Below are 25,518 nucleotides of genomic sequence, written 5' to 3'. Positions count from 1 at the left end.
TCAACGTGATAATTACAAAAAAAATATTACAAAACCTTGTTTTAACAACGTGATCAACTTATAACTAGTTATGATAACAATTTTCCTAACTATGTTTTCATGGGTTGTTATACAAATAACTAATTTTGGGAAGTGAATATAACAGAAAGTAAATAACTTACATGTTCACAATAAATTACAACAACAACATTCTTTCTTTATATTCATATTTGATATTTATTTGCTTGCAACAATCTTGACCAGTAATGGCCACTAACTATGCATCAGATACAATCTACAGATATTTTCATCATACAAATAAAATTTTGAATGGATTTTAAATACTATGCTTCAAATGTCTTGTACCCAAAAAAAGTAAAGTAATGAGTTGTGCAGTAAAGAAATTGCAAATATCACAAAAGCTCGCATAAGCAATCTTATACAATACTTATCTAGAAAACACCTGGAACTCCTCATCACATTAGAAAAAAAAAAGAAGAACTAAAGAATAAGATGCCAATCAATATATAGCCATCAAAGACAGCACTTCGCAGCAATCCATATTAAAGTGTTTTGTACCACAGCAAGTTAATTTGCACATAGCAAAAGACGAGTTTTTTAAAGCCTTAAATCAGCTGGTTTTGGTTGAAGGTCTTTTATTCCAAGTTCAAATTACTTTTTTGTTATTATCTATTACTTAATTTCAAAAAGTCATAGCGGCATAACATTTTAAAAACTTGAAAATTTTTGCCTTTTTTTAAATAAACATTTAATATTCTAAAAACAATTACTATAGGCATTTGATTGGAAACCTATTTAAAAACTGCGGAAAAGTTGCTTCTCATTTTGGATTTAAAAATGAATAGAGAAAATATGAGAATTCAAATAAGCGAACTTGCTAAAAAGCATCGCGAACAAATTAAAAATTAAATATCGAAAATGTTAATTTATTTAAAAGTGATTTTTATTTAAAAGTGAAAGTTATTTAACAATGACAGAATCGTTGTGATCAATCTTGGAACAATTGATACAAAGAGAAAACAAACGACATAATACACTAAAAAAATTATTGGAAAATATTTAGATAAGTTTGGAATCAATAAAACTAATATTTTAGGTCTCAGTGTCGACAAAGCAGCAGCAAGTAACATATATTTTGAAATTTGCCTATATTTTATTTAAATGAAAATAATAAATTAAAGTAAAAATGTTTTGTCAAATAAAATCATTAAAAAAAATAAAATGTTTGTTAAAATGTTAATAGAATCTTTTAGATATAATGTATAAAATATATATTGAATAATACTAACTATTGAAATGGTATTTAATTCATCTAAATAAATGTAAAGTTTGTGCGCGACTTTGGTATCAGTGCCATTGAGAAAATTGACTTTGTCATAGAAATGGATGAGTGTAAAGAAAATGGTCATTCTACAGCGGACAATGCAGCAGCAACCTTGGGAATGGGAATTGCTGGTAGCATGAATGTTATACATCTTCAAAGATGTGCTACCAACACACTTGGCTGCCAACACAGCTGACTGTAAATGATGCAATAAAATCTCATTAGTCATGCAAGAGAAGTTTGCAAAACTGCAAGAAATTTTAAATGGATTGACTTCTTCATAGCCCAAACTCCATAGCTAGTGCCAATTTTAGATCAGGCTACCCGATGATCTCACCAGTTTTAATGATTGAGAGGCTAATCAAGGTAAGTTATAACTTATAAATTTTTAATTATAGTTTATAAAACTAAAACTATTTTTATTCTTTTTTTCTTTCTATCCAGTATAATATAAATCCAATTATTTCAATGTTAATTACATTTTCATTACTTATTTATTTTTATATTTTCGTTTGTGTAAACATTTCTTTAATAACCTTTTTTATTTAATTAGTTAATAACTTCGTATATATCTTTAATGAATTCTTCTGTTTTTCTAGATTTGACCAGTTATTCAAAATCTGAACACACAAAAAGAAGCTCCTAAAGAATTTAATGTGCAGCAATATTTTGGGGGGATCTGGGAAGAGTTAAGATAATGCAACTCTTTTGCAGTTCATGAAGCAGACTCTGATACAGAAAATGAGGAGAATGCTTCACTAGTCGCAAAGCGATGACCAATTGCACCAAATCTATTTATGGTATCTGAACAGGAAATAGAAAAAAATTCTTTGGAAGAACAAATGCAGATTTAACAATTGAAACAGAGATTAGAGCAGCTCTAAAAACAATTCCAGAAATGTTCAAAGACAACTCCTCCAACCAAGTTTATAAAAATTAATCCAATAAAGCAATTAAGCGGTTCTGTCGGTTGTGCGTGAAATACACGAATTTTTCTTTGGAATTTTATTAATCTTATCAGGGAAAACAGGATAAATTAGTCTTTTGGTAAGCAGCTATGACACAGTGGTAGCAAGCTTGCCTCAGAAACAAGGATCCATGGTTTAAACCCACCTCTGGGAAAGTTTTGCGACATTGGTTAGGAAGGAAGTGTGATCTTCCTTATAAATGCTCTTCTGCTGTGATAAGACCCTAAGGTCTTCTTGGGGCTCCTATAAAGTATATACACATATATATGTGTATATATATATATATATATATATATATATATATATGTATATATGTATATATATATGTATATATGTATATATATATATGTATATATATGTATATATATATATATATATATATATATATATATATATATATATATATATATATATATGATTATTGAGCTTGGAGTCTGCAGTCCCAAAAAATCAATGAAACTCTGCATCCCTGACGTAAACACAGGTCAACTTAAAATAACATTAACACAGGCTAACTTAAAATGCATAATAACCACAAAAAATATATTAAAAAACACTTATATTTAAATTCAATATTAATTTTTTTATTGGCAATTCGCTAAATGGTCACAAACAAGCAGTAAATGCATGAGAAAAGAATGAAATAAATAATGATAAAGGAGACTGAGTTTTTAAACAAAGTAAATTTAGACAGTGTGCAGATAAAAATAATGGCTAATAAAAGATCAACATTAAATATATTGAAATAACGACAAATACAGAATAGATAAAACACATAAATTATTTAAACAATAAAACACAAAACGCTTTAATATTTACTGATAAACAAAAATATAAAAAAAATATTATATGCCAAACCAAAGCATTTCATAATAAAAATTACATAAAAAAACCTAAAATGATATCAGATGTAAGAAAAGAAAAAAAAATTTATATATAAATGTATTTTGTGTTATTGTAAAAAATTAGCTTCTCTTCAGAATTGCACCTGTGTTTGAAAGAGCCTTAAAAACAATAACTAATTTATCCCATCAAATAAAGATCATCACCACTTATGCTTTAGGTCTAAAATAACTAGATTGCTGTAAAATAAATTGGAATTGAACATTATTTAATCAACAATAATATTGCACCAATATAAAGTGTATGCATCTTATAAACAAAATTCATAGCGGATGTTGTATGCTGCTTTAGTTAAGCCAAGAACGTTTCATTTAAGAGTAATTAAACTGTTAAAAGTTTTAATATTTATGTTATAAAGATTAAGTTTTTGTTAAGATTATATTGTCATGGTTAAATCATTGTCATGGGTTAAAGAGAAGCTATTCATTTTTTCAGAATATAATGACTTGAGCCTAAAACTTTTTCAAAAACTTGTGTAACTTATTTGACTGAGTTTAAGAACGATCAAATATTAAATAAAATGATTTAGCCCAATCACAAGATCTCTCTCCTAAAAGATTTTCATGGGAGAAATTAAAAGTAATGTCAAAAAGTAATGCCTAATGATGCGTAAGATGTGGAAAAAACTTATTAGTTAGTGGCATAACATTGATGTTTTTGTAAACCAAATAAAAAGGAAGATAACATATAATTCAGGACTTTGCTTACAGTTTCTCTCCCAATAGTAAAACTATGATCTTATATAGAAAAGTACGACCATTCGAATAATTATGGACAGTAGTGCATATTATACTTTTCATTTTTATTTTTATATTACACTTTTGTAGATATATATTACTACTAACTTTATTAATATTATATTATACTTTCACTAAAGTTTGACATTTTTGACAACACTTTAAAACACTTTTAAAATGAAAGCGATCATTAATTTGAATGTTCAATTTAATAAGTTAATAAATAATTCAAAATATTTGCTTTGAACTATAATTTTATATATTAACTACTACCACTATCAATATCACTATCTACTAACAATATCTACAAATAACAAATACTAACTGCCTTATAATTAGTATAACTAGTATAATTTAATGATTAATACATTTTAATAAATAAAAAAAATTTCAAGAAATAAAATATGGTTATAAATAAGTTGCACCGTTGAGAAAGTTGTTGAACTTGAAATGCTTTTTCAAATGGAACATCTGTAAAACCCGTGTATATAAATTTAAGCATAAATTGAACTGCGATTGAAGAATATTCACTGACATATACTTCACAACAATCACATGTTATCTAATAAAAGAATGAGAAAAATTCTGATTCTGATTATAATTAAAATTAAAACTTTTAAAACATAACTTTAAAAATTTTATTTCATTTATATTTTAAAAACTGTTTTTATAAATATTGTTTTAGACTGATTTTTTTAATGTTTTATTTGACTTATTTCACTTGGGTTAAATTGCTTGACTTAATCAACTAGAAGTTAAGTCTTTGAATCATAAAACTATAAATTATGATATTTATCATATATGATTTTTTTTTAATTTTAAAGTAGTATAGTAAGCTATTTCATAACAAATTTATAACTTACTTTTTTAAATTCTTCACTTCTTGCAGCTAGAATGTTACGATGAGCTTTGACTTGTATATTAGAATCACAATGAAATATAAAATCAGCAAATAATGATTCTTCTAAAAGTAACTTCATATCATTACTTAACATTTCAAGATGTGAAAGGTTTCCATTCTAAATCAATATCAAATTAATTTATGTATTTATGTATGTATATATGTGTATGTATGTATGGATACATGTATGTATGTATGTATGTATGCATGTATGTATGTATGTATGCATGTATGTATGTATGTATGTATGTATGTATGTATGTATGTATGTATGTATGTATGTATGTATGTATGTATGTATGTATGTATGTATGTATGTATGTATGTATGTATGTATGTATGTATATGTGTATCTATGTATATATATGCCATACAATAACTTCAAGTAAAATTATCATTAAACAATACAATTATGAAATTAATAGTTACTTGTTTTGACTCTCTTATAAAGCCATTACTTTGACAAGTTTCATCAGCTAACTCAACTAATATACTCAGTTTTTCATGCTGCGTATCTGTAATAGCTTCATTACAATGTTTTTTCTGTAAATTATCTTCTATTGATAGTGTTTTTTGCTTAGTAGAAAGATTTGTTTGTAAAAGTGGAATATAGTATGTTGCATCATTTTTATTTTTTGGCATAGATGCTAACTCCCAAAGCTTGCAATTGTTATTCTGATAAAAAGTAAAAACCTGGTTTATGCACAAATTAATAAAAGTAAGAACTGTTATAAGTAAACATGTATGAGCTGTTATAAGTAATAGTAAACCAGCATCAACACAAATGTAAGCGCAAACTGGTGTGTGAGCAATATTACAGTTCTTTAACTTACAAATAAAGCAAACGTTTTCTAAGCAACTGAAATTATTACAATGAAGATGTTGATCAAACAAATAAGTTTGAATGAAAGAAAAAATCCAAAAACCTCTAAAAACATTAGAAGCAAATGTAAGAAATCAAAATTACTAGCTGTAGTTAAACAAGTTTATTAAAAGACTTATGCATCAACAAGAAAAGCGCACAGTTCTCCAAATGTGTTTTGGTTTCACAAAATTAGGTTTGGTGTCACTCATATAAATAAAAACTATTCAATGGAGAGACACCTTGATATTATTATATCATATTATATACTACAATTGTTTAAATATTTAATATAAAATGACCAATTATCAGTTTACTCAAAGTAAAAAAGACGGAGACTAAAATAACCTAATAAAAAAAAGTAAGAAAAGAGTCAAAGAGACAATAAACAAATTGAAATCAGAACAATAATATGTCTATATATATATATATAAATATATAAAAGAATTAAAAAAAAAAAAGAGATAAATAACAAATGAGATAACAAGAGAGAATGAAAAAGTATGAAATAACACAATATTTAATTGGATCAGAAGGATGAGAGTGAGAGAAAACAATGTTATTAACAAACATAAATAAGCAAAATAAATGTTAACATAGATAAACAGGTAAAAAATTTATACATACAATATTAGGCCCTTTGTACATTATTTAAACAACAGTGAACAGTAACGTAAAAAGCAACAACACAAATAACAACAAACATCACACAAACAAAACAACACAAATAACAACAAACATTACACAAAACAGCAGATTGAATTGACAAAGAGAAATGTAAAAAAAGTAAATATATTAGGCATTATTACACAACAATATAAATGAACTAAATTTTAGTTGTTAAACAGGTGCTCTAGTATCTATTGCATATCAACACATTCTATTATTAAAAACCTTTGAAAATAAATAAAATGATCAATTATTTTTATAATTAACCAACCACAAACAGGAATAATTTCAAGTAGTTCTTAAGTTTAAAATAATCTTGATTTAAATAATTTTAATTTACATTTTTTATTACTCATTAAAAAGAGCAAAAAGCAAATGCCTAAAATCAGATTTAAAAAAAAAATGAAGTAAAAATAAATAAATATGAAAATGAATCCCAATAAGACCGCAAACAGCCACTATTTAAGTTGGGAGTTAACAGAAAACAAGAGCATTAAGGAGCAAGAAAGCAGTTGACAGAAGACTTAAAAAACTGTAAAGAGTCAGGAAAATATGAAAATTACCAAATCTCAAATGTTCAAGAAAGAAAACTAAATAAATAAAAGTTTTTATTAGCATGAATAAAAAAAATTTACAGCATAAAGATGCGACTTAGCTAAATGACAAGTCACACAAGATTGAGCAGATGAAAAAAGTTATTGTAGAATAGTAATGCATACTTATGATAAATAGGATGAAAGATTAGCAGTTTGAGCAGGTTCAATAAAAAAAGGTTCATTTAAAAAGCTTTGGTCTAAAAGGCAAAGAGAGCTACAACATGCTTAAGTACAAATAAGAGATTTATAGAAACAGAGAATAAAATCAAGAGTAAGAAAATCACTAGCGTAGTAAAGAGAGGCAATCTTAGCAGATGTTAACTTTTCAATGGTTTGTTTATATGGTTTTCATGAGAGATCTGTAGTAATGGATAGTCCAAAAAGAAATAAAATAGATGACTCAGTAAACCATTCATCAAAACAGGAATATTTGTGCACTAATTATTAGTAGCAAACAAAAAGTTTTTTTAGCTTGAAATTCACCAACCACTGCAAGCTTCAAGCTGTTACAAAAGAGAAACCAAATTCAAGATTGGTCTGTTCTAAACAAACAAAATATCAAATGAGATATCAGAAGTTTGTTAATGAAGATCTAAAAACTTTACTAATAATAGTAAGAAAACTGATTGGCAACAGTTAGAAGGAACATAGTTCTCCAGAGTTTTAGAGATATAGCATAAGTAAACATTGATGACCATGACCATTTTTACCTTAGTAATTAAAACTAAGTAAATAGATCCACTCAAATAATTCTTAAGGATACTTACTTGCATAAACCTATCAGTTAACATAAATATAGATTGCTTAGGAATCATGCCAATATCTCTTTGAGCTTAAAAATAGAAAATAAATTACATAAAATAATATAAAAAGAGGGAGCAATAAGGACTCAAAAACAAGAAATATTTTTTAAACTAATGTTATAAAAGTAGCAGTTTACTTATTAAAAAATAACTCTTCAATGTTAATTGGTTAAAATGAAAAACAAGAAAAGTCAAATGTGAACTCTTATAATAAATTAATACACTAAAACTTAAATCTAAACCAACTAAAAAGAAAATTACCTTTAAATATCTTTTTATCCTCTAATATTACTGAACTTTCACAAACCTGCATTAAAAAGTTATTTCAGACATATTGCAAACCTGCATTAAAATGTTTTATATAATATCCAAAATGGTGTATTAGTTTTAAAATAGTATTTAAAGCATAAAAATAATTTTAAACAATATAAGATAAAGGCTGTTTAATCTATTCAAACATTGATTTAACCATGATGAAAATATATTACTTTAATTTATAAGAACCTATATATATATTGTGAAAAAATTATTTTAGGTCACATATATGATGATATATAACCGCTATTTAAGATACATAAATGTATTTTTTAAATTTAAGTTCCTTAAACTAAAAAGAATAAAACATAATTTTTAGCAAAAAAAAACCCAACAAAAAACAGCATCGCTTGCATAATACAATTATAATTACCAATTCTAACTAAAATAATTACCAAGGAATGCACTAACAACATAAACACAATATATACATATATATACACCAGGGGCTATTCTAGGAAAAAATTTAAATCCTTTATTTAAATCCTTAAATATTAATTTGGGCACCCAAATACGGTCAACACTGTCAAAAACGGTCTAGAATAGCCCCTGTATATGATATGTATGTATGTATGTATATATATATATATATATATATATATATATATATATATATATATATATATAAATGTATATCTGCTATAGCACATATAGATAACAAATTGTTACTAGTTTTTTCTATCTTTATAGCATACAGCCTTTTTAGAAAAAAACAAGAAAAAAACGAAGAAGAATGAAGAAAAGATTGCTGCTCCATGCCAACCCCTCAGTCAATGTAGCAGCACTCCATTGAGCAGGCTAAAAGTAAGTTGATGTATGTAATGAAGCCTCTGGCTTTGTTGTTTGTTTTAAAATTCTCTAACCTCTTGATTTGTCAAAGCAAGTGCTCTTTCCATGATAGCTTCTTTCATCTCAGCAGAATATTTTATAAGCTTCATGTCGTGATTTTTATCATCTCTAGTAAAAAAATAATTTTAAATGAAAGCTTTTCTTTTTAAAACAAAAAAAAACTTAAACAAACTTACTTTAATTTCTTTTTTGTTAAATCTCTTTGATTTATACCAGGTTTGACAGTTTCACATTTATTTAATGGTGTTTCACTCAATTTTATTTTATTTGTTGATCTAAAAAAACTCTAAAATATATGTACAAGCATATCAAAAGACATAAGCAGAATTGCTGAACACAAATGATACACAAAAATATATGTGCCATTTGTGTTCAGCAATTCTGAACACAGAATGACACATATTTTTATGTGTCATTTGAACAAAAATACAGAAAAAAGTGGCCTCCAGCTCATTCTCTCTTCCTCCTATACAAGAATTAGGGGTTTGCAGCTCTTTTTTCCCTCATCCTCTTTCTCCCCTCCTCCTATACAAGAAAAAGCTCTTGTTTTATTTTAACTGAGATTAAAGTTTATTCATATCGAAAAGTGAACCATTAGCTACCTATTCACATAATGTCAATAGTCCACCAGGTTACACTTGTTGTAGAAATGAAAAACTGAAGTGTATTACAATGCCAGGATGCCTTGTAATACACTCCTTCTTTACATCAGCATACATCAGTCAGTTCTTCACTGTGCATTTACTGTGGATTAAAGAAAACTCCATTTTGTTTAAAAAGATACTTGATTAAAGATGATTTTTTATTTCCACATTTTTATCTAACATTATTTCTATTTTTTTTAATATATAGTTTTATTTCTATGAAATGATTATTTGATCAACAAAAAATAACTTTGATATTACTTTAACAATTAAACATGTTTTAAATCCTATACTTACAAAATTAAAAAAATAGTCAATAAAAATGTTAACTTAAATTTTTATTTTAAATTGAATATCATTTAAAAAAAATGTTAACTTAAATTTTTATTTTATTGTGAAACATTAAATATCAAAATCAACCTCAAAACTGCTTATTTTATCTAAATAAGTTTTTTTATCTACATAAGTTTTTTTATCAACATAAGTTTTTTTATCTACATAAGTTTTTTTATCTACATAAGTTTTTTTATCTACATAAGTTTACTTCCAATATGTATGAAATCTAAATCTAATGGTATAAAATGTTATTTTATCTACATAAGTCTGCTTCGAATATGTATGAAACCTAAATCTAACAATGTAAAATGGTACTTTTTACATAAGTAAGTTTGCTTCCAATATAAGTTTTAATTTTATTATGTTATGAAATCTATATCTAAAAATGTAAAAATTTATTGCAACTGATTTTTATCCCTGTGAAATGCAAACAAAACCAATATAATAAAAACACTTACAATGATTCCTGATTCTTTTGGAAAATAAGCAAAAGTTGACTTATTGGAATGTTACGCTTAACAGCACATTTTTTAATGTGAAGTAAGAAGTTCTAAATATATAAATTTTTAATAGATTTAATAGATATATAAGTAAAAAATTTTCATTATAAATTCATTAAAGATTCATAAATCCTCTAGAAATGAAATATCTTATTTCAAATTAAAAATATTACTAATTTTTAAATAATCATTCTGATTTAAAACTCAAATAAAAAATAAATTTTTTAAACTCCAAAAACAATTTATCAAATTATGTTTGCTCTATCATAATCAGTTTTATAAATTGTGGAAAAATAATAAACCTTTAATATTTGTAACATCTTTATTTTTGATATTTATAAAAATAATCTTATAACAATGCAACTAAAATTTTTTGTTTGTTAGTCAATGATTAAACAAAAAGAACATAGTATTTTTTGCTTTGAATGTTTAAAGCCAAAAAGTGAGGCTATTTAAAAATGGTCTATTTCCTCACTAATTATAAGGTAGGGTAAAGACTATCCTCTATATATCTTGATGGAAGTCAAAAACTTTCTTTAGGTGGGGTAGTTTATCTACTAGCATAAAAAACAGATGACACATGACTTATATTTATTTACAAATATAATATCTATTAAACAGATGGTTTCAACTTGAAAATGTTTTTTTAGGCTTGAAGCTACAAGCTTAAATTATACTAGATTTTTGTTTTGCTGCAGATTGTAGATATCAAGTATAAACTGTGAATTTGGTGAAAATTCATTTGTCTAGCATTTAAAAAAAGAATATCTGTGATACTACAGAAGAATAAATAGCATTTAAAAGAAGATACTACAAGTTATTAAAGATGTTGCAAGGTGTGAAAGATGTTGCAAGGTATAAAAGATGTTGCAAAGTATGAAATTCAAGAATAGGAAACTGATTTAATAGTAAAAAACTAGTTCTTAGGTTATTGCAACTAAAATGATTAAAGCAGGGAAAAGTTGGGGAAAGCGAGGTTGGTTGTCACACTTTATACGTTTTAGACTGCTTATATTTTATTTTTTAATAAATTCAAATAAAGTCAAACTTTGCACAAAGGTAGTTCAATTATTTGTGGTACTTATTACAACATTTTTATAACATTGAATTAAGCATATTTTGTTTTAAATCATTTTTCAAAGGCCTCTGTGTGTGGTTGGTTGTCACATTTCTTGGTATGCCAGGATTATAACCAGTTAATGCAAATTTAGGTACAACTTCATTTTGTTATTATATTGTTAATATTTGCAAAATTCTTAGGCTAAAGTTTTAGCAAAGATTGACCATAACAATTTTTTTTTTACTTCCATTCACATGTGATTTAGGATTTTTAGTCTTACTAGTTTGCTTGTTTTTATCATTAGTTAGTCATGCTTTGACTGAGTGAGTTAGTTAAGATCATAATTAAACGCTTTTTCCTACCGCTTCTTGATGCTAACCATTATACTTGCTTTAGGTAGAGGCCTAATACTCTCAGGTTGTATTGAATTTTTAAAAACTAATGCCAGGCAACAATAAACAAAGCTTTTCTTTAGAGCATTTTTGTATTGCATACAAAAAGGTGCTTTACAATTTTTTTTTCTTTCATCCAACCACTTGGATTAGCATCTCCAGTGCTTCCTGTTGGTGCTCTTATTAGGAAATGTTCTTTAAAGTTTTTATGAGGAAAAACAAAAAAATGGCGGAAGGCTATTTCTAATAGCATTTATTGTGCATGAAAAAATTTCAAGTGTTCCTTGTTTAGCTGATGTGATGGCTCCTACTTGTTTTAATCCCTTTTTGGCAATAAATTTTTAAGTCTTCATACAGTAGCTATTGCTGTTTCGCCCATGTTCCAAATGCCATTTGGTGAGAAGTAACAATGCAGACATTGTTAATTGTTGAAAAATGATGCAACATTCTGCTTATTGATACTGATTGCTCAACTTAAACTAGTAACTTGAGGTTGCTTTATGGAAATATATAAACAACGCTTCATTAATGCAGTTAACCAATCTTTAACAGCTTGTTCTTTTACAATCCAGGAGTTAGGAGTTTTTATATTATTTTTAATTGAAAGCAAGCTTTTTCACTTCTGTAGAAGATGAACAAAAATAAATTTTTTCTGCTCCCAACAGGTAAGAGACCAGTTCATTTTCTATGGTGTCTGGAAATATCATTCATTTTTTGCATCTAACATTCATGCAGGAAGACTCTTGATTTTGTTCAATTAGAACTGTCTTAGAACCATGTGATAGGTTAGTAAGAATAATTTTTTTATAATAACATGATAATGTTCTGTAGTTAATCCCATGGTTTTTTGCTGCTGATATAATAGATGTAATTAATCTTTACATCTTTAACAGCATGCATTATGAAATCTGCAAAGTATTACCTATATTAGCTTTTCTTTTAAAATGTCAAGCATATTTTTTATTATAATAGATGATAACAAAGAATAAATGTTCACATAATAATTTACCAATATAAATTCATACACCAAATGTATATATATATATATATATATATATATATATATATATATATATATATATATATATATATATATATATATATATATATATATATATATATAAATTAATAAAAACACTTATCTAATTTTTAGTTTTCTACTGATGGAGAAACATTATGTTTCTCCATCAGTAGGTTCATCAGGAAAAATGTCTAAACATAAAAAACTTCAAATTATAGAAAAATTATTTCACAGGAAGTTGGGAATTGTTATAATTAATTATGTAATAACTGTAGTACTTTGCAACCAGGAAATTGCATCAACTTCATTGGATAATTAAAAAATCATGAAAAGAATTCTTTAAAAGTAGGATAAATTTAGACAAAATGGTCATTTGTTTTTATAATTTTTTAAAAGGAACTTATTTTTATGTCTGCATTTAGTAATTCAAATTTTTTATTCAGTAAATTTTCTTGATCTAAATGATTATTTCAAATTTTTCTTGTAAACATAGTATACATTTTTTGGAAATGTTATTATAGGCAGGCGCAGTTTTTAGGATAGACCAGTTTAATTTAAAATTAATATTTTTTTCTTTTAGTTGCCAAATATATTTAGACAGCATAGTCTCTTTTGAGTATTTTTTATGTTTGAAAGATTGTTTGTGGTTGGCATAATGTTTTTTCCATTTGCCCTTGGTTAAGCCAATATAGTGTTTATCAGGGTTGTTTTGCGAGGAAACAATGCATTTGTAAATAATATTTTTTGATAAGCATTTGCCATTCATAGGACAGTCAATTTTTTGCTTGCAATTACAATTTTCAGTATTTTTTTCTTTGAAAAATTCTTTTTTATTAATCAATGCAAAATTATGGTCTTTTATAATTTTTTCAATGTTTTTTTTAAAGCTATAGCTTACCTTAATAGTGTTTCTGTTAAAACTTTTGAGCAATTTATTAGAGGGAGGGGAATGTTTGTCAACTAATTTTAAAAACGCTTTTCCAATGTTTGTTGAAACATTTTTGCTGTACAGAGGGTTGAACCAAATCATATTTCTATTTCTATTTTGCTTTTTTGCAATTTTTGTTTCAAATTTTAGCTTGAAATTTTTAAATCCGCTTTTTTTAAGAGCATCTTCATACACGCGTTTGGAAGAGTTAAATAAATTTTCATTACAAGAGTTTTGATTTAGTCTATTGTTAATTGAAATAGGAATTTGTTTTAAGATTAAGGGGGATGATTCAAATTTATATTAATATACGATAATTCATCATTAGGTTTTTTATAAGGCCAATAAGAATTTTTCGAGAGGTTAAATGTGACATCAAGAAAATTTACAATTTTTAAATTAATTTTTATTTCAATTTGGAAGACAATGTTTTTGAATATTTCTATAATATTTTTTCTGACTTTGTCAAGCTGAGGCCCTGACTTTTTTTGCATTATTATTAAGCCATCATCACGGTACAAGCCTAATTGATTAAAATAAACTTTTTTACCTAGGGAATTTAAAATATATAAGCCTACAAATTCGCAAATTTCTGCTCCATCATAACTTCCCGTTGTTACATGTTACATCAAAGCATTTGTGCGTGGTTTTTTTCTTCCACGTCTCGTTATTAAGATAGAGTAAAGTTTTTCTGCAATTTTAATTAGACGAATAGTGTCGTCTGTAATTTCAGTATGGATTTTTCCAAATTCTATTGTTTTATCTAAAATTTCTGCTGTAATTCAGGGGTAAAAATTATTAATATCAAATTGTATAAATGTGCATTCATTTTTATTACTAATTTTAGAAAACCATTTTATAACATGTGTGGTGTTTTTCCACTGTTGCAAATTTAATTTTTTCTGAATAATATTACTTATTTTGTCTAATTTAATTTTATTAATGTGCCCTTGTTCACTTTTTTAAGGTACTAGTAGCCTACAAGGGAGACTATTTTAAAATTTGGTTTATGATCTATTTATGCAACTTTCTGGTTGCAAAATACTACAGTTATTAAATAGTTAATTATAACAATTCTCAACTTCCTGTGAAATAATTTTTCTATAATTTGAAATTTTTTATGTTTAGACATTCTTCCTAATGAACCTTTTGATGGAGAACCATAACATTGAAGAAAAATAAAAATTAGATAAGTGTTTTTACTCATTTATTTTTGCTCTGTTTGTAGAATACACTAACATAATGTACATACAGTATGTATCAAAAAAATAGGCACAGTAAAATTTTGTTGCTTAAAGCATATTTAAACTACCATAAAATAAAAAATAAGAAGATATTGAACAAGTTTTATTTTATCTGTGAGACAAATCTTGCATATTGGATGGCATACTAAAACATAAAATTGTATATAAAAATTAATAAAAAGTACATTGTATATAAAAAACATAATAACAAGAAATATCAATAAAAAACTGCAATGTATAAAAAACCAAACTACAACCAAGCAACAAAAATAACATCTAAACTAGTATTTAAAATCTTAGTATTTAAATTCCCCCACAAGCTTTTTTGCAAGCAGCGCATCTTTTTTGCATAGATTTTACAAGATTGTTGCAGATTTCGTTTGGAATTCTTCTCCAAATAGTATCTAATTCTTGCTTTAGGCTATTTATGGATTGTATTTGCATCTTGACTAATTCTTTGTCCATCCAAGCCCAAATAGATTTGATTGGATTCAAATCTGGTAACCGAGCTGGCCAGATCAATAAATCTACTTTAATTTCTTTTATCCATGATTTACTGTACGAGCTGTGTGGGTAACTGCCAAATCTTGTTGAAATTGCTACCATTTGTTTCAATCATCTCCATAAATGTTGCTCTGAAAATTTCAGCAATTGTGTAGTTCTGATGAATGTGTAGTAAAATTGTTTCTAGGGCAGATGACTGGGGCCGGGGCACTGGGAGAAATGCCCCACTTTTCTCAAATTTTTTTTTTTGCATTTTTAATAAAGTAAAGATAACTTTGAAAAATCTTTTTTGGTTTATATTTGTTCCATTTAGTTTTTGAACATTTGATATTCAATGAGCTTTCTTAAAACGTTTTAAGAATGTACACATGTCTATAAGATTTTTGATTTGCAAGTTAAATTAAAAACATTCATCCATTTAAAATAATGATTTTAACAGAATTTTACAATGTGTAATTTAAAACTTTTTGAATTGAAAAAAAAACAGACAGAACAACATTGATCTGTCAAAGAACAACAACTGAAGAATACAAATTGATGTTATCAGAGGCAATAAACAAAATAACAGCTAATTGCCTTAGGTTACTTTCTGACAAAATGCCATGCAAGTAACCTAAGGCAACAAAAAGAAAAGTTGGCAAAAGACAGCTGTATTGTTTTAGGTGATTTTGCAGAAAACTCAACATTTGTGATTCAAGATGAAATCTAAAGTTAGCATTCGTGCCAAAGTCAATTTAATTTACACCTGATTGCTCTCTATTTATTAAATGAAAATGACGGGCCTAAAGAAAAATTATTTTGCTTCATGTCAGAAGATAATGAACATGACATTGGATTTGTGTATAAAGTTCAGATACAAATAGTTAACTTTTTAAAAGAAAATCATCATAATATTTTAAAGATCCTTTATCTTTTAAATGGTTGTGTTGTTTAAATATGCAAAAGTCATGGAAGTCACCATGTGATGGTATTGATGGCGCTGTAAAACTATTAACTGCGAAAGTCTATAAAGGCCCATAAATGACCAGATATTGAATTGAAGAGATTATTTTTTTCAAGATTAAAAAAGTAAGACTTACAGAATTGCGCACCATTTTGAAAAAAGGTTTTCAGCTAAGTAGAACAATTCCTGGAACTAAAATCTATCACCAATTTAACCCAAAATCTATAGATACAGTTAGCTTTAAACCAACAAGTGAAGATTTTAATATAATAGGCATGTTTTCTTTTTCTGGTATTCAAAGTATTTAACTTAATCAGCAAATTAACATCAATACATCGAAATTTGGTGAATTTTTCTGTGAAAATATGATACATTTCATTGGATTGATATATTATGTTAACATTTATGCATCTGCACAGTCCTTTTAACAAACTTTTCTGGTCATCTAGAGCAGATGAGTGTTGGGTTCTAATTACCAACATAATTTATGTCATTGATGCACCTGCAACAACAACTGAATGTATACTTACTTTGACTGTGATGCAATCTAAGCAAATCCAACACAATCTATACTTTTACTTAATATTTTTGTATTTTACTTTTTAAATAATTAAATAAAACAAACAAGTACAAACCAGAAAATTTTATAAGACAATATTTTCAAAGTTATTTTTTTTGCATTATTGAAAATGCAATTTATTTTTTTGCATTATTGAAAATGCAAAAAAAAAAAAAAAAAAAAAAAAAAAAGTTTTTTGGATAAAATTGTATCCAGGGCAGACAACCAGAGGCTTCAGTTAGTCTGGAAAGTAGTGAAAAATCTAAATCTCAAAATGCTACTAAAAAAAAAGTGGGGTACTTGCCCCCAGTCCCCTCTAATGTTATGTGACCCTGAAAACAACTTTAACATGCACATTCATTTGCCAAAATGCCAAAAGTTTCAGAGCTCCAGCTAGTCTGGAAAGTAGTGAAAAATCAATTGCAATATTGCTAAAAAAAAGTGGAAACTGTGCCTCATTATCCATATATAGAAATCCATATACTTGCATATCAAGATCTTTATATTTTTTGAAAGATCAATGAATATAGAATAATGTGTAAAACTTTTTTTTTGATATCATCAAGGCCACATGGGTTTCTTGAGCATTAAAAACAGGTATATAAAAAACTGCCTAAATTTATTTAAATTGATAATTACAGGTACTTAATAATAATTTTTACACTTCTGATCTTTTCATTGAACTCATCACCCCCAAAAATAGCCAGTTACAAACTTTTTAGTAAAAGAATCAAATATTTTTAAAGTTATATGACTGAAAACCTAAAATATATGTTAAAAGTAAAATGGTCATATTTCAGGATCTTCTCGAATCCAGAGGCTAAAATTTTCAAGGAATTCTTATTTTACTAAGCATTCTCAACTGTATAAAAATAAGCAAAATCTGAGATGACATGACCTGGGTCATTTGACATGGAATTACCCCTAAAAACTGCGCCTGCATATAATAACATTTCCAAAAAACGTATACTATGTTTACAGGAAAAATTTTAAATTATTACTCATTTGGATCAAGAAAATTTACTAAACAAAAAATCTGTATTAATTTCTAAATGCAGATATGAAAATAAGTACCTTTTAACAAACTATAAAAATATATGACCAGACTAAAATCATCCTAATTCTGAAAAATTCTTGTAATAATTTTTTAATTTTAATTTAGTTGATGCAACTTCCTGGTTGCAAAATAACTACAGTTATTACACAACTAATTATAAAAATTCCCAACTTGCTATGAAATTTTTCTTCTATAATTTGAATTTTTTGATGTTTAGATATTCTTCCTGATAAACCTCCTGATAGAGAAACAAGTTGTTAAAGAAAAAATATATATATATATATATATATATATATATATATATATATATATATATATATATATATATATATATATATATATAAGGTGTACCAGAAAAAATTTTTTGAATTTAATATTGTGCACTGTCAACCCCCCTTATTTGGTCCTAGTAGACCACCATAAAAATATCTGGCCTCAAAGTCATTGTTAAACTGAAGGTGTTTTAGAAAAAAGTTTCATATACATTTTAATGAGTTTGTAGAGTTTTTTTTTTGCATTTTAATGATTAAAACTCTGCAAATATGTTTTGAAATACGAGAAATAAATTTTTAATAAATTATCAGTTATTATTAGTTAAAAAACAGTAGTAGTATATATTGTATACTGCTACTTAATTCTAATTTGAGTAATATAAATTTAATTACTAAATGACAATTTTTACATATATGTACAATATATATAAAAGCATTGTATATATTGTGATCAACTGTTGTATTTTATAATTTTGAAAATAATATTAAATATGGCTATTGCAGGACATGTTGGAAAAGCTAGGGGAAGAAGAATTCTTTATCTGTTGGGGTACTCTCTCCAGATATTTTCTCCAAATGGACTTCCGACTGGTGGGGAAGTTTGTTGCAGAACTTACTGGATTAACTGGAGTCATGCAACTGCAATCAAAACATTATCATCCAAAATTGGATATTCTCTGGGGAGTACAGGCAAGCTTAAATGCAGTGGTGGTATGTGTTATGCTGATAGCAGAAACGAAATATAAATGTGTGCATCATCAGGAGCTGGTTAACATTTGGAGCAAGGCAGGTTTTGATAAAATTTTATTAAGTAATATGAATGATTTTATTAAGTAAGCAACTAGATATAAACGATTTTAAGTGGCAGTGAATCATAATAAAAAAAAAAAGAAAAAAAAAGAAAAAAGTAAGCAACTAAGTACAAAAGTTTCTTATTATAAAAACTAAGTATTCTGTGAAACATTTATCTGTGAAATATATTTACATATAAGATTTTATGCTATAATTTAAAATATTGATATTTTTTAAATGTTGTAACTTTTTAATTTAGGAATAGAATCATTGCTCTATATACCCAGTATATTAAAGTTTTAAAGTAGAGAACCCTAGTAAACCCAAAAAAAACCATTAACCAACACACTCAAAAGTTCCAAGACAAAGCCAATGTTTTGTTTCTTATACACAAGATAGACATTTTCAAGTTAATTAGCCAGGATCCTAGAAGGAGTAAATAGGCTGTGAAGGAGGATTCAACTTTTTTGAAGAGATGTTTGAAAGGGGACATGGTCAAGATGTCCTACAAAAAGGACAAAACATTTGCTGTAATTGTTGCTGAAGGTGAGGAAAGAATGAAAAACCTGCTGAGGAAGATGGTAGAAGAAGAGCAACAGGAGGAGAGACTAAGAGCAATTGTTGAGCAAAAAAAAGAAAGCCAATTACTAGAAAAAGCAGCAGAAAAAGAAGCAGGAATTCTCCAGAGGGTGTAGTGGAACAGATTATGATTCAGACTTTGAGACTCCTACCACACAAAAGAAAAGAAGTTGTATAATCCAACCAAGATTTGCCTTCAACTCAGTCTGAATGATGTTTAAAATAAGTGGACTCCATTTATGACAAGGTAAAAAAGTTTATATATAAAAAAGTGAAGTATATTACAAGTATATATAAAACTTCAAGTTAAAACAACTTAAATGTTACATAATTAAAAAAAGACAATGCTCTGTTTTTTTTTAGGTATCGAGTTAGTGTGAGAGCTGAAACAACAATGTTGTTTTCTCAACCCATTCCATAGATATTGACATGTTGAACATTTCTAAGTCACAGATGGCAAGAAAAAACCATGAAATTATAGAGAGTTATTAAACCATGAATTATGACTGTTTCCTCTCCATAGCACAGTGGGCCGGATATTAGACATGGTGGACAAAATTACATTGATCTTTTTTTTTTTTACTACAATCCTTTATGTCCAAAGAATCACTTTGTATTTAGATATATTTACTTATATTATAAATTTTACCTAAATAGTTGCTAATTCTAAAAATTATTTAACAAACTTTATAAAAGTTTAAAAATGCGGATTTGTAATTTTTTAAATTTCAAATCCTGTAACTTTTTAAAATTGTAGAGCTGAATAACAAACTCTCCTGGTAAAACAAACTTAAAAAAAAAATGCAACATACTTTAAAAATGCAAATGCAACCGTACTTCAGAAAAAATGAAAATTTATCACTAGATTTGAAACTCTTGAATTTTATATAATAGATTTGAAATATATAGATAAATGTATAGAAATTTATAGAAAATATAAATAAATATACAGATTTGAAATTATTGATATTTTTATATGTCCATAATGTTTTGAATAAGTCTGTAGATTATTTATCATTATATATAATAATTTTTTTTATTTTTAATCTATTGGCTGCACATTCTGGACAAATAATATTATGTTTTTATTTTTATAAATCCTACTGAGTTCTAAAGGTACTATGCAAATAATCAACAGGCTCAAATAATCAACTCTTCATTCATCATTATTTTCATTTTAACTTACCTGTTTGTAAACACTATATCCTGTAGCACCAACAGAACCAGCCTTGCATCTAAACGTCAGTTTAGTTAATTCCTTAGCATTGTGATTAGCACAGTAGTTTGTACACCACATAGCTTTTTAAGAGTGTGTTTTAGAAGATCTTTTAGTGGTATTTGCACTGAATAGCCATCTATTTAAATGTTCTTGGGATAGCATTTAGCTTTTGAAGATCATATACCATTATATAAAGGATATATGTGGAAAGCATTTTTTCAGCACTATTTCTTAGAAGCTGATTTTGATAAATCACCATTAATAATTAATGTTAAAGCTTTATCAGATAAATATATCTAAACAGGCTTAATGGGGTTTTTATTTTATATTTCAGGAATTTTTGTGCTAGTTTTGTACTTAAACTCACTTCTTAGTTTCAATTTTGTTGCATGAATTAATTTATGGCTAATTAAAATATTAAAAACATTGTTAAGCTTATTCTTTTTGCTCTGTTGCAAGCTTTTTCAAAAGAGCAACATGGTTTCTCAACTTTATTAACTGATGATGTAGCATTTAATGTACCATAGGTGTATTGAAAATCTTGAGCTAGCCATTTTTATTATTTCTCTCAAAATGAGTATTATCATTGTTTGCAGCTATCAACTTTTTACATTGTAATCTTATTAAGTTTTTCACTCAGAATCCTCTAGTTTAATATCTGCAGAAACTAGAACAGTTAATTTCGATGAAAAGAATGGTATATCATTAGGAACTAGTTTATTTTGTTGTATAAGTCCGTAAATGTCACCAATTTTTATATTATTACTAAACAAAAAAAAAAAAAATTATTGGGTAAACAGTGCAATTTGTATTGAATAAAATAACAAACAAAATAACATGTACTTTTGTTTGCAAGAAATAAAAGTTAATTTCAACCAAATAACATAAGCTACAAGTCAAGAAAAATGTTAAAGAAACCCAAAAGGGGAAGTTAGGGGCAATCTATATAGTTCAAATAGGTTGTATACATATTACATTTACTAGTTCAAGTATTTAATATAGGTTCTTGTAGGTTCCCTAACCTATGTGACACTATAATAAAAGTCTTGAATGTTAAAAATTTACCTCATTATTTTAAAGCCAGATTATAAATGATTATAAAGGCTGATCTTTACTTTATATTTTTTCATAAAGCTTTACTGTTAAATAGTTTAAATATATAAATTAATCCCACAAGCTAATAAAATTTTAAAAGTTACTGTTTACTATAGCTATGCATAAAAAATAAAAATTTCACGCTTAAAAAAATTTTTTTTTTTTCATTATACATGAAACCGCAACTGATTTTTGTGGTTTTAAAAGATACTACTATACTCAAAACAATTTTCAAAATTTTAAATGAGAGTATTATAAATATGTTTTATAATATGGTTTTGAATATAACAAACATTTATTTTTTAGGTTTTGTCCACCACCTGGCCCACTGTGCAGAGTCCAGTTCACTTAACTTTTTTCTGGGAATACTTTAATTACCTCCTCCAAAGGGAAAGATCAAGCACTGGTTATTCAAAGTCTTGTGGAATATTATGATTTAACAGACAAGATCATAGCTTGTCAAACTGTTTGGCTAATGTGCAGGTATGATGCTTTACTACATAATTTACAGGCATTTTTTTTTCTTTTTCTTTTTTCTGAGAGTAATGACAGAAAATGATAATAATAATAAATTTAGGAACCATATAATGGAACAACATGTTTATCATGTTATGGTGGAATTACAGGGAGAGACAAAGGGACCCAGTCGATCCTTACACAAAAAAAATCAAGATCTTTGGCCTAAGATTGAAAAAGGTGTGAATACATTGGATAACATTAAAAAATTTGATTGGAACAGACCTGAGTTTGCCTTTGGAACCCTCTTTTACCATCTTGCAAATGAAAAAATGCTGTTCTGCATTAAAGTTATTAAAACAAGCATTTTTGACAGAGGTGATTACAATTTATGTCAACTGGTAGCTTTTTACCTCGGAGCAGATTTATTGAACTTCAGGTTTTACAACCAGGTGCACATCATGTAGCAAGATTTATGGCTAATTCATTGTATCTGTTTGCAATGCAAATAACCAAGAATTACAACTAACAACTCAGTATCAATGAGATTAAGATGATACAGGATGCAACAGATTATATAGTGATCTTTCACTGTTTATTATATCTAAAGAGTGCAATAACAGCTCAAGCTCCACATAATGACCTTAGAGCATTCAAGATTTCATCACAGATCATGATAGATCCACTTTACTCCAAGAAGTACAGAAAGATTGGCAAAGCTCTTAATCTTAGTATTCCCAGACACTTGGTATTTTACACCACAGTGTGTTATCTTTGCTTTAGCTGACCAGTGCTTAGATGAGAAAGAGAGGATGGATATTCATGTGGAATTATTAAAATATGATGTTCCAGAGATAAACAACTTTGACAAAGAACAACCAGAACCATTTACACAGATCTGATTTCTCTCAAAGCTGCCAGACTTTGTTTCTCAGGAGTCTTATCTTTTTTTTCACCATCTTGGTATAACCAAAGATGACATTCTCTCATGAAAAGAAGAAGGAATGTCAAATTTAAAGAAAAATCTCAACAATAAATCTTTCAAGACATTTGTATCCAGTATATGTCAATTAGCAGTTTTAATGACAGGGCTGAAAGACACATCAAATTGGTGCAGGATTTTATTGGAAGGACACATTCCGAAGACAGGCTCCAAGACACAATAATGGTGGTTTTAGACAACTGGCAAAAGAGGTCTAAACGTGCCACTAAACAAGACTTGAAGAACATTTAGATAAAAAAAGCACTTTATGGCTATATAATTGTTTTTAAAATATATTTTTTCCACCAAAAGTTTAATAATTCTTGCACCTAACCTTTTTTAGACTTTTAGACTGTAAGCAATGCTTACAGTCGAGGCAATTGTGACAACCTTCCCTATTTATTTTGTGACAAGTAAGCCCTTCTAAGTTGGTAGAAAGACACCTATAAATTTACCTAAAACCGTGTGAATTTTATTAAATTTTTTTATAGATTACTCAAATAAATTAAAAACTTTATAAATGTACATTCAAAACACAATAAAATAATTACTGTTTAGAAAAAGAAAAATTGTTTTTGATATATAAAATTCAACTTTTACATATCAAGAACACATATAAACAAATAAATATTTTCTACATGCTTAAAAAATATAGAAATAACTGTGAAAATATCTTTTTTTAATAAGGTTTTTGTTACACGATTTAAAATTCTATATCTTATCTACATTTTTAGTAATAAACTTTGTGGCAACCAACCTGCGCGACAACCAATCCTGCTCTCCCCTAATTAACAATAAAGTAAATTGATTCACCAAATTGGTGTTAATTGCAAGAGCAATTAACACCAATTTGGTGAAGAAGAAAAAAAAAATAACACTTAAACAAATTGTTTAAAATTATGCCAATAGTTTAAAACAATAAGCAAAAAATTTAAAGTAATACCAATTGATTAAATGTCTTGCTGCACAAAGGACATTGGTTGCCATTTTTAGGTGATTTATTTTCTTTTATCTTAAATTTTGCTTGGAATTTAACACTTTTGTCTGCACAACTATTCATATGTAATAGCCGATCCATTGAATTTGCATTGGTTAAGTCTTTAAAGCATAACGTACAAATATACGTACTTTCTTTTTGATAAATTTCCTGCCAAGTTTCTTCTTGCAAGCTTCGAGCTAATAGTTCGTCATTTGATTCATCATTGTTTTTATCCAAGCATTTATTTGTATGAATTTCTCTTGATGATACAGATAGATCTTTTTTAAACACCACTAAGCATACAGGACATTGATCCCCAAATTGCTGTGACAGCTGAGTCACTTTTTCTTGAGACATAAGAACTAATTTTAATAATAGTTAATAGTTTTATTTTTTTAATCAATCCTGTTTAAACAGAATTTGAACCTGAGTTTAAATTAAAACTGAGTTTTAACATATGAACTTTTATTCTAAATTTTTCAACAATTTGAACAAACAATAACTGAATTTTTAAAGTAAATTTTTTCAAATTGCATAATATGTTAAAATTAAATCAGTGGATACAGAAATAACTTACAAATCACATGCCTTTATTTATTACATGGATTTAGATCAATCACAGAAATTTATTGAACAAATTTATTATTATTAAAAATTATTAATTTGATTTTATTATAATTGAAAACTAACTAAATAGTACTTTTGAAGATTAATAGTAGCATCTAAAGTAGTGTAAAACACACATAGAAATACAATAGTACTACAATAGAAGCATATATGCAATATGTCAAAGTCGTTTTTTCAGCACTCAAAACAATAGTAGTCCTTAATCTTGAGTGAAACAATGACATGGTAAATGAAATAGTTTAAGTCAACTAGACAACTGGTTTCATAGAAATTTTTATTTTTAATAAAACAAAATGTACAAAAGCAATATAAATATGTTTCATAAATATATATTTTAATTTGACGTCCATGCTTTAAAATTGTGAAGACGAACAACACCCATTCGAGTTCCTGATGCAAGCC

The 25,518-nt window shown here is 26.8% G+C and overlaps 2 protein-coding genes across 3 annotated transcripts in view; both read right to left on the bottom strand.

Moving 5' to 3' along the window:
• LOC100206903 (uncharacterized) overlaps window positions 1-24,917 on the bottom strand; it is a 31,639-nt gene extending 6,722 nt beyond the window's left edge. For both annotated transcript variants that reach the window (XM_065812491.1, XM_065812492.1), the window contains exons 1-9: window positions 24,454-24,917; window positions 10,366-10,457; window positions 9,104-9,202; window positions 8,942-9,035; window positions 8,025-8,070; window positions 7,728-7,792; window positions 5,263-5,508; window positions 4,796-4,951; window positions 4,358-4,494 (exon numbers count right to left, since the gene is read on the bottom strand). In XM_065812491.1, the coding sequence (XP_065668563.1) occupies window positions 4,358-4,494; window positions 4,796-4,951; window positions 5,263-5,508; window positions 7,728-7,792; window positions 8,025-8,070; window positions 8,942-9,035; window positions 9,104-9,202; window positions 10,366-10,457; window positions 24,454-24,846 (1,328 nt within the window). In that variant the 5' untranslated portion in view covers window positions 24,847-24,917. The remainder of the gene's footprint in view (window positions 1-4,357; window positions 4,495-4,795; window positions 4,952-5,262; window positions 5,509-7,727; window positions 7,793-8,024; window positions 8,071-8,941; window positions 9,036-9,103; window positions 9,203-10,365; window positions 10,458-24,453) is intronic.
• Window positions 24,918-25,376: 459 nt separating this feature from the next.
• Window positions 25,377-25,518, bottom strand: part of LOC100200373 (uncharacterized) — an 81,945-nt gene continuing 81,803 nt past the window's right edge. The window contains exon 28 of the mRNA XM_065812489.1: window positions 25,377-25,518. This exon is cut by the window's right edge and continues 34 nt beyond it. Within this exon, the coding sequence (XP_065668561.1) occupies window positions 25,451-25,518 (68 nt within the window). The 3' untranslated portion in view covers window positions 25,377-25,450.

The sequence above is a fragment of the Hydra vulgaris genome, chromosome 12 (assembly GCF_038396675.1).
Source record: "Hydra vulgaris chromosome 12, alternate assembly HydraT2T_AEP".
In the NCBI taxonomy this organism is placed as follows: domain Eukaryota; kingdom Metazoa; phylum Cnidaria; class Hydrozoa; order Anthoathecata; family Hydridae; genus Hydra; species Hydra vulgaris.
The sequence above is the reverse complement of the archived record's forward strand: the minus strand, read 5'-3'. Positions and strand labels throughout refer to the sequence as shown.